The 17,229-nt window shown below is 45.8% G+C and overlaps 2 protein-coding genes and 1 pseudogene across 2 annotated transcripts; 1 reads left to right on the forward strand and 2 right to left on the reverse strand.

Moving 5' to 3' along the window:
• Positions 1 to 661: 661 nt before the first annotated feature.
• On the reverse strand, positions 662 to 5,780 carry LOC123121107 (BTB/POZ and MATH domain-containing protein 1-like). Its single transcript, XM_044541036.1, has 3 exons — positions 5,764 to 5,780; positions 4,537 to 5,101; positions 662 to 793 (listed from the first exon to the last, which is right to left on the reverse strand). Exons 1-3 carry the CDS (start codon positions 5,778 to 5,780, stop codon positions 662 to 664), a joined length of 714 nt encoding a protein of 237 aa, XP_044396971.1.
• A 480-nt stretch (positions 5,781 to 6,260) lies between these two features.
• Positions 6,261 to 8,794, reverse strand: LOC123125982 (BTB/POZ and MATH domain-containing protein 2-like). The gene is made up of 3 exons (XM_044546411.1): positions 8,136 to 8,794; positions 6,874 to 7,305; positions 6,261 to 6,711 (listed from the first exon to the last, which is right to left on the reverse strand). The coding sequence occupies exons 1-3, from the start codon at positions 8,597 to 8,599 to the stop codon at positions 6,261 to 6,263; spliced, it is 1,347 nt and encodes a 448-aa protein (XP_044402346.1). The 5' UTR covers positions 8,600 to 8,794.
• A 3,431-nt stretch (positions 8,795 to 12,225) lies between these two features.
• LOC123125983 (L-type lectin-domain containing receptor kinase SIT2-like) lies at positions 12,226 to 14,397 on the forward strand (annotated as a pseudogene).
• Positions 14,398 to 17,229: the final 2,832 nt, after the last annotated feature.

A 17,229-nucleotide genomic window follows, 5' to 3' on the forward strand; every position in this document is an offset into this window, starting at 1 on the left:
GCATGACACATAGAGTTACACTAGAGTTCCTTGGCAGTGTGCTCGTGATGGCGCACCCATTTACTGGATTTGTAGCCGCTTTGATCTTAACTGAATATTTTTCACAGATATAAGAACATAAGAACATGTGAATGAGCTCCACCTTCTGAAAAGTTCTGCTACATGCTTTCTTTTCCTCTTCTTCCATCGCTTATTTCTCTTCGATTCTGCAGCTTCTGGGCTAACCTAACCACTACCGATCTTTCTTCTCAGGGACCCCTTTGGTTGAAATTAAGAACAGAGATAATTGGCCGCATCTGTCGCCAGAGATTCATTAGAGTGCTGGCTAATCTTGCTTTTCCACTCGCAAGTTGAACAAAATGACAGGGCCTCTCTGAAGAAAAGCCATCAGACCCTGAAGACAATTTTACTGCATTAAAGTGAATTTGGAATTATGTTATACAATTTTCCCTTCCTTGGTAAAATCATTTATATAAGTTCATGACTTCATGCCTTCTGCTACATTATTTGGGTTGATAAGCTGCCGAGGGAAGACAAGTCACTGGAGAGTACATGAATGATTGATACAAATTTGAGTACTTCAATGCTAGTGTCTCTACTGAAAAAAGAAGCGGCATGATAATCTTGATAATCTCATAGTTTCGTTGCTTTCGACCTATGATCAGGGAGCAAGTTTGGCCAGAAGCTCCTTGAGAACAGAGGGACAGCTGCTCCTCAGATGCTCAAATCCATCGCTCACCATGACCGCCTTCAGAATATTGCCTGCGGATCCAAGGAACTTGAAGCATACTTCCTTCAGCCCGCGGCATCCATGATGCTCAGCCAATGCTAAGGTTGTCGCCGCCATGCTTGTGCCCATGTTGTTGCACAGCTTCTGCACGCATACCAGCTTCTGCACGCATTATGCTTAGGCCCGACAAACTCTCGGTCCGGTCCGGATTTTGACCGAGCCCCCGAGGAGGACCGACAAAACGCAGTCACCACGGTTGTCGTTCCTCATCGTCACGGCCGGCAACCCCCGAGCGAACCACCGCGTCTCCGAGCACCGCCGCATCCCCATCTTCCTGCCTGTGCGATGAATTGGTCCAGAACGCCGCCTACACGACGCACGCATCCTCTCTTCCCCGACCAAGGCCGCCGTCTGCCGCCATCAATTTTGTCGCAGTCATCAAGTCCCGGCCTTACTGACGTGATGAAGCAGTCCAACCTGTGCACGCAGGCACGCAGGGCATGAACTGTATCTCATTCTTTGCCCGTCGTGTCGGCGAACACTCTTGAATACTCCCTCCGTCCGGAAATACTTGTCGGAGGAATGGATGTATCTAGACATATTTTAGTTGTAGGTACATCCATTTTTATGCATTTAAAAATGGATGTACCTACAACTAAAATATGTCTAGATACATCCATTCCTCCGACAAGTATTTCCGGACGGAGGGAGTAAATCCGAAGCTCCTGTCACGTTTTCAGTTAGTTCAGTTAGCACTTTGGTTTTTCGTCAGGCTAGGCTCGAACACTTTCCTTCTGTTAGCTAGTTTAGCTCGCGGGTCTAACTGCCTGGAGCCAGACTCGCGCCTCGTCGGTCTGCTCGTGGAACGGCACCAGTGTTGTGGATCACGACGACGCAAAAGTCAGGGGCCACGAAGCCTTGTTTCCCGTTCTGTTAGTCTGACTAATAGAACAGAAAAGGTCTGAAGTTTGTGCAGCGCAAAACACCTGTATCTTCCTTTTTTTCTTCAGCAATCTCTCGTTCGCGTGGGTTCGTTCCAAGGGCACCTCTGGTGCAGACAAACACGTTGGAGAACACACACACGTTGGTGTGCCCCGTCTTGTTCCCCATGAACTGGAAGTTGATCTCGTCATGATTGTCCCAATGTCTGAATTTGGCAATTAATTGATGCACATATAGTTAGAATTGCATGCAGTACAAGCTGATTAGCAATCTGAAACTGGAAGCGCCGATGTACATACCTCTTGAAAGCACCTACTTGACGCCGTCCTGCAGTACAAGCTGATTAGCAATCTGAAACTGGAAGCGCCGATGTGCTGACGGTAACGGTGCCGACGGGCGGCGGAGTTCTCCAGGACGAGCTTGATGTTGGCAGAGATGCTACCATAGATGAACTGCCTCTTCGTCTGCAGCAAGCAGCCGGAGTAGTTGATCTTTAGGACAGGGCACGACACAGACGAACGCAGACCGGCGCAAGGCACACACGCAGCTCACGTTCCCCCTCCATCGCTCGGTCCCTCGGTCCTGACCGAGCTTTCTCCTCGCCGGTCCGGTCCAGGGAAACAGGCCCGCTGGGCACTTCGGTCCGGTCCGGTCCGGACCGGTCGCGGCCGGTCCAAAGCACGGCACTTTACTATAAAATTGAGTCATCTATTTTAGAACGGAGGGAGTATTTATACATGCGCATGACCTATACAAAAAGAATACAATCTGTTGTGATTATTAGCGAATCACAACAACAGTCGATGGTGATCCCTGAATATATGCAACTACCAACTGTGCACCGTATTGCCGGATATGCGCCCTGGGCGGCAATTCTCCACTCGTTTTTTTGGTTCAGCTTGGGCATATATACGAGAACATCGTGCACCGGCGCGTTCAAACTTCTGCGGCATCATTTGGATTGATGTTTACATTATGAGACTGAGGGAGTAACCAACCTGTGGTTGGATGGTTAGTGGGACCGTATTATCCTAGTCTATCAGGGTTCAAGTCCTGTGATGGTTAGAGGGAGTTCTGGATTTATTTCAGGATTTCCGGTGATGCGCACTCAGGGGGAGGGGACGTTCCCATCGATGATGAGGTGGCTACGGTGACTTCATAAATTTCAAGATGATATGCCGGCTCAGTCTTTCGAAGGTGCTTATAGGGGTAGGGTATGCTTGTGTGCGTTCATAGGGGTGAGTGTATGCGCGTATGTATAAGCGTTTGCGTCTGTACTGTGTTAAAAAAAACATTCTAAGACAAGTTTGTTTATGTGGCAGCTGGTTAATAAGGAAAGAAGTGTTTGAAGTAACATATTATGTTATCATGACATAATGCTTATTAAGAAAGGTTGAGTCTATATGTCAATAAATGCAACCATATATAATACTGTTTCTATGACACTTTGCATTATATAGACTAGTGACATACGCATCACACTAGTAACATACTCCTTCCGTCCGTGAATAAGTGTACTTCTAGCTTTTGTATTAATTTAAAGTTTTAATATTTTGACCAACTTTATTGGAAATTAAAGTAACAACATTATGACATTAAATTAGTTTTTGTTCGTCTTCGTTTGTTTGGTTCCAGGTTTGATCTTTCCAATCTACAACTCTCTTCATCGGCGATGGTTGCTGCTCTGGTGTGTTGGTCCTTTGGGGCCTTAGCACGACGACTTCCCGATTGTCTACTACAACAAGGTTTGCCTGGCTCCGGTGATGGAGGGGCGATGACAGCGCCGTGCCTTTGGCTCGCTCCAGTGTTTGTAGTCGTCGCTAGGTGGTCCATAGACCTAGTTGTAATTTTTATTACCTCTTGTGTTCTTTGTACTACCATGATTGATGAATAAATTGAAAATTTCTTTCAAAAAAAAAGTATAATTAGATCCGTTTTGAAATGTACTTTCATAATATACCAAGTTGATGTCCTATACTACTATATTACTACTCTTTTGTTATAGTTCATCAAAATTTAGAACTTTCACTTAGGACAAAAGTTAAAAGTACACTTATTCATGGACGGAAAGAGTAGACTAGTGTCATATACTCCCTCAGTCCTTGAAAGAGTGTACTTCCAACTTTGTTGGAGGGTCAAATTATCTTAAAGTTTGACCGAATTTGTGCAAAAATATGTCAATACTTGTGAAACCAAATAGGTAGACGACGAAAATATATTTTATCATGAATCTAATGCTACTAATTTGATGGCATAAATGTTGGTCTATTATTGTATAAATATGGTCAAACATAAAAAATGTTTGACTTTCCAACAAAGTTGAAAGTACACTCTTTCACGCACAGAGGGAGTACATGACATTAGTCAAACACTAGTCTAAGTTACTCCTCACTATCCTCACCATGACTAGCCTTTAACCGTAGTTCATAAATGTGCATGATTTGTATGCACGTTTCATTACTATCACGTTGCCTCTTCTATTTCCATGGACATTTCATTTCCTCTGCTCGCGGCTTCGGCTGGGATATTATAAGACTAGCAATTTCTCATGATTAAGGATGTGTACAATGATGTTATCTTAATGATGCCATGTAGGATAACTGGTCAGGTGTAAGAGACAAGACGTAAAAATGAGTTTTGCCTTCTCTTTCATCTCTTACAAAGAAAGAAAAGACATGTATCTTCTTTGTATGAGATATATTTGCATGTTTTCTAGTTCTAACTTTAATTGTCTATCCCTTGGCGACTAGGGCAACTCTTCCCTCCAGGCTTTGTCGGCGAGCCCGTGTATTCGCCTCCCCTTTGCATGCCGCTCCGGCAGCCGGTGGCGAGGAGGAGAATCCCGGTGCCTGCACTCCAGTTACTTCCTTCAGCCCGCGGCATCCATGCTGCTTAGCCAATGCTAAGGTTGTCGCCGCCATGCTTGTGTCCATGTTGTTGCACAGCTTCTGAACGCATATCAGCTTCAGCCTCTCAAGGTTATACCTGTCCGCGGCTACAAGCAGATGTTGAGCCATCCCAATCGAGTTGGCGTCGTCGATATGCGGCAGCGAGTCTGAGTAGATGAAGTGGAGCATGGCCTTGAAGACCTTAGCTTCCATGTCCTTTATATGTACACAAGTTGTGGTCTTCTCCCTCATAGGACCAAAGAGCTCCGCCGTGAAGACACAGGACCGGGCAGCTAGCACGCGCCTGTGTGCAGCGAAAGTCTCCCCATCAACCTTGAAGGTGATATCGGCCCCATCGCCTGCCAAGAGAAACCGGCCAAGATGATGATGCACGTCGGACGGAGGCACCGTGACAAATAGCTGGATGGGCTCTGTGAAGATCTCCTTGGGTACGGTGATATCGTACCTGACGCTGAATACATCATCTTTGAGGTGAACCGGTTCCTCCAAAGTCCTTCCTACTGATGAGATTATAGCAAACCTGTTGAGGTTGAGTCTATATGTCAATAAATGCAACCATATATAATACTGTTTCTATGACACTTTGCATTATATAGACTAGTGATATACGCATCACACTAGTAACATACTCCCTCCGTCCGCGAATAAGTGTACTTCTAGCTTTTGTATTAATTCAAAGTTTTAAAATTTTGACAACTTTATAGGAAAGTTAAAGTAACAACATTATGTCATTAAATTAGTATAATTTAATAATATACTTTCATAATATATGAAGTTGATGTCCTATACTCCTATATTACTACTCTTTTGTTATAGTTGATCAAAATTTTAAAACTTTCACTTAGGACAAAAGTTCAAAGTACACTTATTCACGGACGGAAAGAGTAGACTAGTGTCATATACATGACAAAGTTACTCCTCGCTATCCTCACCATGACTAGCCTTTAACCGAAGTTCATAAATGTGCATGATTTGTATGCACGTTTCATTACTATCACGTTGCCTCTTCTATTTCCATGGACATTTCATTTCCTCTGCTTGCGGCTTCGGTTGGGATATTATAAGACTAGTAATTTCTCACGATTAAGGATGTGTACAATGATGTTATCTTAATGATGCCATGTAGGATAACTGATGAGGTGTAAGAGACAGGACGTAAAAATGAGTTTTTCCTTCTCTTACGTCAGAGATGATCTCATCTCTTACAAAGAAAGAAAAGACATGTATCTTCTTTGTATGAGATATCTTCTCCTATTTGCATGTTTTCTAGTTCTAACTTAATTGTCTATCCCTTGGCGACTAGGCCAACTCTTTCCTCCAGGCTTTGCCATCGAGCCCGTGTATTCGCCTCCCCTCTGCATGCCGCTCCGGCAGCCGGTGGCGAGGAGGAGAATCCCGGTGCCTGCACTCCAGTTAGTAGTTTAGGTTAGGTTTTTTTAGTCCTCGTAGGTGCGCTGCTCAGAAGAATGACGACGCTTCTTCCTCGAGTTTTTTTGGCCTCGGATCCTCCTCAGGTTCATCCATCTGGACATAGTCGACAGAGCTCCGGCGTAGATTCCTGTCCTCTCCTTGGGACAGAGAGGTTAGGGTTTCTCGTCGTGTGACGAGATTTGGTGTCATGTGCTTCAGATCTATTCAAGGGTTCAACGACGACGACTACAACTGCAGGGCGCTGGTCCTTAGGGGCAAGTGCACGAAGACTTCATGGTTGTCATCAACAAGGTGAAGCCGGCTTCAGTAGGGGAGCGGCGATAGCGACGCGTCCGCAGCTCATTCTGGCAACGGTATTGGTCGTCGCATACTTCCTTCAGCCCGCGGCATCCATGTTGCTCATCCAATGCTAAGGTTGTCACCGTCATGCTTGTGTCCATGTTGCTGCACATCTTCTGCACGCATATCAGCTTCAGCCTCTCGAGGTTATACCTGTCCGCCGCTACAAGTAGATGTTGAGCCGTCCCAATCGCGTCGGCGTCGTCGGTATGCGGCAGCGAGTCCGAGTAGATGAAGTGGAGCATGGCCTTGAAGACCTTAGCTTCCATGTCCTTTATATGTACACAAGTTGTGGTCTTCTCCCCCATAGGACCAAAGGGCTCCACCCTGAAGACAGAGGACCGGGCAGCGAGCACGCACCTGTGTGTAGCGAAAGTCTCCCCATCAACCTTGAAGGTGATATCGGCCCCATCGCCTGCCAAGAGAAACCGGCCAAGATGGTGATGCACGTCGGACGGTGGCACCGTGACAAATAGCTGGATCGGCTATGTGAAGATCTCCTTTGGAATAGTGATATCACACCTGACGCTGAAAATATCATCTTTGAGGTAGACCGACTCCTCTAAGTCCTTCCTACTGATGAGATTATAGCAAACCTGTGGGCCATGTTCTTTGGAGAAAGTGTAACATGCTTGGTTGTAGGTAGGCGAAGGCACTGTTTCCCCATCCTGATCAAGCAAACTAATCTTGTATCGTGCTCGAACTTCATTGACCTCAGCCTGATCAAGACATAGACTGATGGATATTGAGTTATTGTAGCCTGTGTAGCCATCCGGGTAGTACTTCATACACCAGCGATGGCCCCCGATCTGGAAGATCTCAGACGTGATGCATTTGCCGGTGCCCAGCCCCTTGGTTCGGGAGTACCCATCAATCTTCAAAATGTGCGAGCCATACACTTGCGCAGCTCGCGCCACGATGGCCGACGAGGACTGCCACTGCGTGCCACAACCGCTGTCGCCCATGGATAGGAGAGCAGAGGTGAAAAAGTGGAAGAAGAATGGAGTTTGGCTATGGCCAGAATGGGACGGAGCTGAACAATCGTGGTACTTATGGTGGCCTTATTTGGTTTTATTCATCCCCGTGCATGCGCGGTGCGCCGAGTAGACGGATCCATGGCATCCACTATTTGCGTAGAATACCAACCGCCGGTTCTTAATAACCTCGCGAGTGGACAGGCCAGTGAATCTAAGACGGCAAAGCGAGAAGCCAACGCGCCGCAGTGATGCGGCGCCTCTTCAATTTCCACGAACGCTTCCATCACAACTCGTTGTTCTATCGCTCATTGCAAATATTTACTCTTCGTCTGTGTCCCCCGGAGTTGTTAGTCAAACTTTGACTCAAAATTTGAGTAATCAATCATGAATCACACGCCACAAAAACATATTCTTTGAAACTTCTTTCACATACAAATCCAGTGACAACACTTTTTGATGAAACTCTGAAGACTCAAAATTCGACATGGACTAATAAACCAAAGAAGACACGAAGATTTCTAATCTGCGAGTAAAAATTGGACATCATATTCATACCAATCCTACGGACTGGTTTGCATATAACTTGGCTTGCATGGTAAAATCAACATTATAGACTAGTACTCCCTCCATCCCATAATATAAGAGCGTTTTTGACACTACACTAGTGTAAAAAACGCTCATATATATTATGGGACGGAGGGAGTAGTTGCCAGTACTTGCTACAATCTTTCTTTTTTGACCCTAAGAAGGGTGGTAACCGGGACAAGGTGCTTGGTGAAGATGCCCGTGTTCACAGTGAGATCACACCTGACGCTGAAAACATCATTCCTGAGGTAAGCTGATTCCTCTAAGTCCCTTCTCTTGATGAATGCTCTGCAACCCCATGGCATTCTTCTGGAGAAGGTTTTAGTCGACCTGGCAAAGCAGTACGACGGGACCGGATTCCCGCCTTGATCGAGCAGATTAATCTTGTATGATGCTTTGACTTCACTGGTATCATCGTCATGGAGGCAGATGAAGATGGATATCCAATCGGCAGCGTCAGTGCCGCTGCCATCAGGGAAGTATTGGATATACCACCTATGACCACCGACTGCGAATGTCCTGGATACGATGCAATTGCCGTTGCCGAGCCCTTTGGTTCGGGAGTAGCCTTCGATCTTGAGAACGTGCGACCCGGAGACGGCTGGGGCGACGATGGCCGACGCCGTGATGCCGCCGCGGCCGCTCCGATCACCGGAAGAGTACCGATCATCTTTGGATTTCACCATGGTTGAAGACTGGTTTTCCGCTCCAGACGATGTACGCCTACCATCATATTTATATGCGCATGCGGCCTATACAAGAGGAAATGGAATACAATCCGTTGTGATTATTAGCAAATCACAACAGCAATCAGTTCTGATCCCTGAATATAGGAAACAGCTAGACTATTACTCCCTCCAGTCGAGAAGGCAAGTGGTCCATCATGCAGAAATTGAAGCGCACAATTAGCCAACCAATGCGCTCAATTAACTCCCGTAATATATGCGGCAATTGTTGGCCTCCTGCATGCAACAATTATTCCACCTGAAATTAGCGAACCACTGCTGCATGCACGCTCTCTCTCGTCTCTCCGCATCCCTCGGGCCCTTTGTTCCAGTAAGTTCTTTGGTGACTAAAGAAGATGTGCTTTAAGGATTAATCTCCCATTCCTTATTTTGTGTTAAGATTCCTGAATCCTCCGATGGTGTCATTTAAGAAAATGGCATTATTGGTTGCTTGGATTGCAGCTGAGAGGTTAGAAATGCTTCTAGAACAAGATTTAAGGCCTTACTTAAGCCTCTTGGATTAGCTAACACTGTCAGCTCAGGAACCTACTGACTCCATATGTCAGAAACAACTTGTTTGAAATCAATAAGGGTACTTCAGCCTACAGCCAATAATTTTTTAACCCAGATAGATCGGGTAACCCTCCTTTTCTTACAAATCAAAAATCAAACCTAAAAATTTTGGATTTTGGAATTGTTGTGCCAGTTTGGACCACTCAAGGAGTGTGGTCAGAAGTTGGTCTGGAAAGAGGTAGATCTAGAGTATTAGGATATGATAAAGTCCAAGCCTTAGATGGGAAGATCCATCAAACTTATCTGGAAGAGGGGCATTCTGCATGTTGCTCCAAGTATAAGTGGAATCTCCACCAGCCCTGTCATGTCCATATTTGAAAATAGATATCCCAACAACACACGTAGTAAAATGTTTGTAGTTATAAATTATTAACACAAAGCTAAAATGGATTTACTTCGAAGTAACGCTCATCACAATCGGATCATGCATAACATAAGAAATAGTTGTTAAATTAAAGCACAATCACATGATGACCATCAACATTGGACAAAGCAAGTGATATCTGAAAAATAAATCACTAATTAGGTGTTGATCAATGAAAAGTGATCAACTAATGATCTCACGGAAGTACCACTGGCAGAGACAATTGGTTCGATTCCTATTGACAGAACACTTCAAGTTGACACTGTATTATTCACCTCTACCTTTCTTAATGTCGATTTGGAGTGATATTTTAAGTGGTAAGCTATATTTAATGGCTATTATTTTTATGTTGTACTCCCTCTGTAAACTAATATAAGAGCGTTTAGATGATATATTAGTTTACGGAGGGAGTACTAAAAATGTAGCTAACTGTTGGGCTTCTAGCCCTCGGTGTATTCAACTGTAGTATCATAACTACAAAAAAATTAGCACAAATAGATGGTCTTAGTGTGAGGCCATAGAGAATGATAATTAAGGAAAAGTGAAATTAAAAATATGACATTTGTGGTGCATTGGAGATGTAACGACGACAAATATAAACTAGGGACAATAGATTGAGAAAAGTCTAGTCCGTCTAGCTACATCATCATGATGCAGAGGCCGGGGGCATGCCTCCATTTCCACAAAAAAGACATGTTCTCTCCAGTACAGAAGAAGCAAGTGAAAAGTTGCTGCCTACATTTCCGTTAAAAATTTATAGGCATGTAAGATCATTTTGACTAAGGGCCAGTTCTTTTGGTGGCTTCTAGAATAAGCTGCAATAAGCTGCCCCTACCTAGCTTATTCTAGAAGCCGAAAGAAATATATTTTTTAGAAGCCTAGTAGTTAAGACTTGACTAGTAGGCTTCTAAAAAGAAAATTTTGGTTGGGCTTCTAGAATAAGCTGGGTAGAGGGCAGCTTATTCTGGAAGCCCAAAACAGCTAGCAAAAGAACTGGCCCTAACTGCATTTAAAACATCGAATGCATTACCCGAACTTGTTACTTCTTTATGTAAACTGGGCTGAATTTCTTACACTACAATTTCATTTTACCACATTATTTTCAGTACAAGTAATTTCACACGATAAGCACATCCTCTGTAACACTAAGCTCCCTAGTTTTAAAGAGGCCATGTTTAATTACGGTCTCCAATTGAGATTGGGTCAGCCAATTTTGACCGGGTCAATCTCAAAACTATCCCATTCAACTATTTTAGTTCACTATGTTCTCATTCTGAAGCTCTTTCCTTCAATTAAGGTATTCAATTTTGGACTTGAATTACGATTTTGACCAGGCCGATGATTTTTTAAATCAATCAGCAGCAACCGGCCTATAAAAGTGTATCACTCCCGCGCACCCGCCCACCCCCTAGAAAAAAGAAATGTCACCATGTGATAATGTACAACCAACATAGTACATGCAAGTACGACACACACAAAATTTGCACGTAAATATATGTTGGTTAGCAGATGACATAGAACCACACCACAAAGGCCTATCAAATCACTGCATTATATAAATAAAAATAAAACACACTACGTAATCTCCCCCACCAGCCAAACGAAATATTTTAGCAGTTCCAAAATATAAGGGGTATTAGTTTTTTGGAAAGTCAAATTTCTTTCACTTTGACCAAGTTCAGAGAAAAAATATTGACATCTACAAATATTAAACAAAAAAGTATGGAAATTCATCTCATGATGAATGAAATCATACCGATTTGGTATTATGAATTTTGATATATTTCTCTACAAATTTGATGAAACTTAAAAGGTTTGACTTTCAAAAAAGTTGCACTTATATTTTTGAAACAAAGTGAGTAATTTTTTTAAGAAATCCAACAATACTAACGGCGCAGCAAAGCACACACAACCCTTCTAGTAGTATAGAGTAAGGGCCAGCTTCCACATAGCATGCCTGTAAGCCATTCCTGCACCTTTAACAACCGGTGTGGTGTTTTACATGTCATGCACCATTGTGATGTTTTGCTAACACCACTCAATTTCCTATTTTCAAACAAACATGAAAAATATATATAGAAACCCATTTTTGCCGTCTGCGGGTTTGTACATTTTGGTGCAAATTGATGCGGTTTTACTAGCTGGGCAAAAAAGGGGGGAGTTCTTAACTGGTGCATTTTTTTATTTTGATCCCTTTTTCTCATTTCGCTTTTTCAGGTCTCGAATCGATGTATTTTTCTACAAACTTTTGCGGGCCTGATATCGAGCACCGAAAATCCGTTATCTTAAATCCTATCTCCATGTAGAGTTTCTAGCAAGATTTTTTTCTGGGCAAATCAATCAGATTCCTTAGCATATCTCTTGTGGTGGCTCTTGATTGTCGATCCTCTCTTGTAGGGAAGACCTCAAGCAGGATGAATTGACATCGATTGGTAATGTAGATGTTGTCATGTTGATGTACCAGTTCCCTGCATTCCAGGTAATCTGTACAGGTCACCAGCAGTTGCTGTCGATCGCCACCTCGCTCCCTTTGGCATGTGGCACCCGTCAAGTATGTAGTAACTGTGATTTGGATGTTGCTCTGAGCTGAATGCTTCATACCTTGAGCAGGGCGCCAGCTGCAACGGCACACCAACAGTCCTCGCTTCGCCGGTGCCATGGCCGGCATGATCAAGAGCACATGCTCTCTCCTTGCCGGTCTTCTCCTTCTTAGCTTTGGTGGCGACGTTCATGGCGCTGGCGACAACAAAGACCAGTTCGTCTACTCTGGATTCACCGGCGCGCCCCTCTCGCTGGACGGCACTGCCAGCGTCACCGAACGGCCTCCTCGAGCTGACCAATGGCACGATCCACCTCAAGGGCCATGCGGTTCACCCAACGCCGCTGCGTCTGAAGAGGTCACCAGGAGGCGCCGTGCGGTCCTTCTCCACGTGGTTCGTCTTCGGCATCCGCACCAACTACCCTGAGCTGAACCTGAGCGGCCACGGTATCGTCTTCTTCATCGGGACCAAGAACTTCTCGACGGCTTTCCCGGGTCCGTACCTGGGCCTCCTCAACGACCGGAACAACGGCAACACAACCAACCATGTCTTTGGCGTCGAGCTCGACACCATAATGACCACCGAGTTTCGCGACCCGGACAACAACCATGTCGGCATAGACATCAATGGCCTCCATTCCGTTGCTGTCCATGCCGCTGGCTATCACGACGACAAGACCGGTGCTTTCCGGGACCTGTTACTGATCAGCGGCAAGGCCATGCAAGTCTGGGTGGACTACCACGGGGAATCCACGCAGATCAACGTGTTCTTGGCCCCCCTGGAGATGGCCAAGCCTGCAAGGCCGCTAGTATCTTCCATGTACAACCTCTCACAAGTGCTGCTGGAGCCATCATTTCTTGGGTTCTCGTCGTCCACGGGCTCGATGATCAGCTCTCGCCACTACGTGCTGGGTTGGAGCTTTGCCATGGATGGACCTGCTCCAGCCATTGACATCAGCAAGCTGCCCAAGTTGCCAGAGAAGGTCTCCAAGAAACAGCACTGGGTATTGGGTATCACTCTGTCAACAGCCATCATAGTGTTCGCCCTCCGAGTGGTTTCAATCATGGTCTTGCTTATTCGAAGGCGTATAAAGTACGCCGAGGTGAGAGAGGACTGGGAGGTTGAGTTTGGTCCACACAGATTCTCCTACAAGGATCTGTACCGTGCAACGGAAGGTTTCAAGAGCAAAATGTTGCTTGGCACCGGTGGATTTGGGGGTGTGTACAAAGGAGTGCTTCCCAACTCTAAGATGGAGATCGCGGTGAAGAAAGTGTCACATGATTCAAGTCAAGGAATAAAGGAGTTCATCGCGGAGGTGGTCACCGTTGGCCGTCTCCGCCACCGCCACCTTGTTCAGCTTCTGGGTTACTGCCGGCGAAATGGTGAGCTCCTCCTGGTCTACAACTTCATGCCAAATGGCAGCCTTGATCAGTACCTGTATGACCCCAAGTGTAAGAATACACTACACTGGGCCCAGAGGTTCCAAATCATCAAAGGCATCGCATCCAGCTTGTTGTACATCCATGAGGAATTCGAGCAGGTTGTCATACACCGTGACATCAAGGCGAGCAATGTTCTCCTGGATAGTGAGATGAACGGAAGGCTGGGTGACTTCGGTCTCGCAAAACTGTGTGATCATGGTGCAGATCCACAGACAACGCACATAATTGGCACGATGGGGTACCTAGCCCCTGAGTTAGCGCGCACGGGGAAGGCGTCTCCTATCACCGATGTGTTTGCCTTTGGTGCATTCGTTCTTGAAGTCGTCTGCGGGCGGAGACCTATTGACCAAGCCATGCAGGACAACCGGCGCATATTGGTCGACTGGGTGCTCGAGCATTGGCAAAAGGAAGCACTCATGGAGGTAGTTGATGCACGGCTCCACGGCAACTATGACGCTGATGAGGCGATACTTGTATCAAAAATAGGATTGCTGTGCTCGCATCCCGTCCCTAGTGCAAGGCCTACCATGCGGCAAGTGATGCAGTATCTTGATGGAGACATGGCATTCCCGGAGCCAACACTTTCACAGATGAGCTTTAGTATGCTAGCACTTATGCAAAGTGAAGCGTCGATGAGTATGTCCATGGTAAGTGGCCTCTCTGGAGGGAGATGATATTCTCATGCTGCTCAGAATCCTAGTTAATACTCTATGTAGCAGTGCTAAAACTTGTTTTCTGGATATTATATATGTATGACAGCTGGTATGTAAATCTCTGTAATGTTTAGAGCAAGTTGCATTAGATGTCTCTAAACTTATGGTCAAAAAATATAACAAGGAATACCCACCTTTGGTTCATGATCTGTATTACTGTTACTTTTTAAGATAAAGGTTGAAATTCCATGTCGCCCCGACATCTATATTGCTGTGTAGTATTCCCTCTCTGCTTTCGTTGATCCCTCGGTATACAACAAAAACTTACTCCATATTCAAACATATATATGTGATTACTTTTACTGCTTGAACAGTGTTTTGAATTTGGAAAAGGAAGAATTCATAGGAAGTGCAGCTAGGTAGTTTTCTAACATGGACCCACGACCCCTAATGAAGAAAGAAAGACAAGGTTAACAGTGCCGCTCATAAAGCTTCCTAAAAGTAAAGTCTGAATTAATGACCTCTCTGATAGACATTCGGCAAAAAAATATTGTGGTTCTTGTTAGAATACATCCGAGGCACGCCGTCGATTATCCGAGGACCAAGCAATCACACGAGCACGACACCGAGATTTGTTAACGAGGTTCACCGATATGGCTACATCCCCGGGGCCTGACTATGGCGCTCCTCCCCATGACACCGCTACAATACCGCACCCGGTCGCCCTGGACGCCGGCACATGCCGCCGGCTTCCCCTGCGTTCTTGTGCTATTAAGTTGGCATATGTTACATCGTGTGTCTACCCCCGCTATATATGAGAGGCCTAGGATACAAGTGTCCTACTAGGACACGACTCCACATCCTATGTAAATACAATACAACTACAAGTCCAACTGTAACCTACCTCGTACACTATATTCGACACAACTCCAACAAACTCCACCTTGGCGAATATACTCCACCACCCTGGATTTGTCCATGCGTCAAACTTCCATGTACATTGGACTTGAGCTTATCCCATGAGTGCATCTGCTACTCCAAAGACTCCATGTTACTCCACCTGCAACTTGTAGTCCCTCCTTTTCTTGACCACAGTCAACACTCGAGCAAACATAAGTTCCTTGTTACTCTAGTCCGTGCTTCCAACTTCCAGAGTATCCGTTCAACGCTATAACACACCGATCACAGACCTGCGTGAAAGTGAACAACTCACATATTGGGTGTCACACATATAAGAGTTACCGAACTCAACATCACCACTCCATTCTTGACCGCATGTCTGAAACTTGAAGGAATTTCACCATTGCTTGTAGTTATCCCGAGTCAAATTCGCAGTTGTCTCGCCACATGTATGACCACCAAAGCCCTGGCCCATCTCCATGCCCCATGCATACCGCACGCCTCGCCGCTATTACTGCGTCGAGCCTCCGCTGTCCCGGTTGAGTCTCAAGGGTTGTGAAACCACACCACTCAACCCCCACTGCAGAGTACCACCGATCATCACCAACCGATGACGAGCTTCACGCTTCCATCAGACCACTGGGCTCCAGTCCGAACTACGTGTCCCTCGCTTTTCCCCGCTGAATAGTCTTCGATTCTCTGGATCCTTACACTGTAGCCCCTCAATCCAGCTCCACCTTCAACATGACTCCATGGTAGATGATCAGTCCACCCCCGTGCCCCGTCGACTTCAAGGTCCCATGTGCACCGTCTTGAATCAACCCCGCGCCATAGCCTTGTCGAAGCCACACAAGCACTCGTGCCTGTGCCACGTGTTTTCACGTCCCAGAAGTCGGTCGCCATCAGCATCACGCTCCTATGTCGTCGTCGCCGATCCCACCACCGTCTTCTGTACCAACCGACTTCCTTCGATCCGTCAGACTGCCTAGTCCGACCCAGCCGAACTCGTTCGACTGTATGACACGCTCGAGGCTCCCAAATCGTCTTCTGCAAATCTCCGTCCATCACCTGATAATTCCATCTTAGCTGACATGACTTCCTGCAAGTCCTTCAAGCATCCCCATTGTGCCAACAAATCTTTCACTCTTGTCTACCATAACCCAAGGTTTTCAGTTCCGTGAACTTCTCCACCTCAAACCTGGTACTTGTTGGCGCCATGGTTCTTTATACGGATGACAGTATGAAAAAATATCCAAGCTTCCAACACGTGCTCAAGTACACAAGATGCACCAGTAGCAAATTCCTACCAAAAATCCTTCTTGTACTCACGTGTAGCTTCCAGGCACCACTTCCAATGCTAGTAATTGCTTTGCCAAAACCTCCTGCTACCCGATGAAATAGAACGATGGATCTTTTCTTCCGTTGAATCGATCTGCTGCCTTGTGCTGTCATAACGAGGACTCGGTCCTTTTTTGTCCAAAACAAATCTCACGAACGATGCCTTTGTACTGCGGCCTCCAGCGCTATGTATGCACCTTGAAAACAAACGCACGAAGCCTGCCAGACCACGCCGCAGCCGGCTGCATCTCAAACTTATATTTCGTCCAGATCAACAATCCACGCTTCCGGATAACCTAGCTCATGATACCACTCGTTAGAATACATCCGAGGCACACCGTCGATTATCCAAGCACCAAGCAATCACACGAGCACGACACCGAGATTTGTTAACGAGGTTCACCGATATGGCTACATCTTCGGGGTCTGACTATGGGCGCTCCTCCCCATGGCACCGCTACAATACCGCACCCGGTCGCCCTGGACGCCGGCACATGCCGCCGGCTTCCCCTGCGTTCTTGTGCTATTAAGTTGGCATAGGTTATATCGTGTGTCTACCCCGCTATATATGAGAGGCCTAGGATACAAGTGTCCTACTAGGACACGACTCCACATCCTATGTAAACACAATACAACTATAAGTCCAACTGTAACCTACCTCATACACTATATTCGACATAACTCCAACAATTTTGACAAGTACTAGTATTGAAGTTACCTAGCTCCCAGGGAACTCCGTACAACCACAGGAGCATGCATTCAAAATTGAAATATCTAAGCC

This window comes from Triticum aestivum, chromosome 5D (genome assembly GCF_018294505.1).
Source record: "Triticum aestivum cultivar Chinese Spring chromosome 5D, IWGSC CS RefSeq v2.1, whole genome shotgun sequence".
Lineage (NCBI taxonomy): Eukaryota > Viridiplantae > Streptophyta > Magnoliopsida > Poales > Poaceae > Triticum > Triticum aestivum.

Bases quoted from the DNA above. Each gene is read 5' to 3' on its own strand.
- LOC123121107 (XM_044541036.1), bottom strand. The intron at 794-4,536 runs GTAACTGGAGTG...CGCGGGCTGAAG, and splicing joins GATGCCGCGGGCTGAAGGAA to GAAGTATGCTTCAAGTTCCT.
- LOC123125982 (XM_044546411.1), bottom strand. From the start codon at position 8,599: ATGGTGAAATCCAAAGATGATCGGTACTCTTCCGGTGATCGGAGCGGC. The intron at 7,306-8,135 runs GTGTGATCTCAC...CATGGGCGACAG, and splicing joins AATGATGTTTTCAGCGTCAG to CGGTTGTGGCACGCAGTGGC. The intron at 6,712-6,873 runs GTGTGATATCAC...CGCTACACACAG, and splicing joins GATGATATTTTCAGCGTCAG to GTGCGTGCTCGCTGCCCGGT.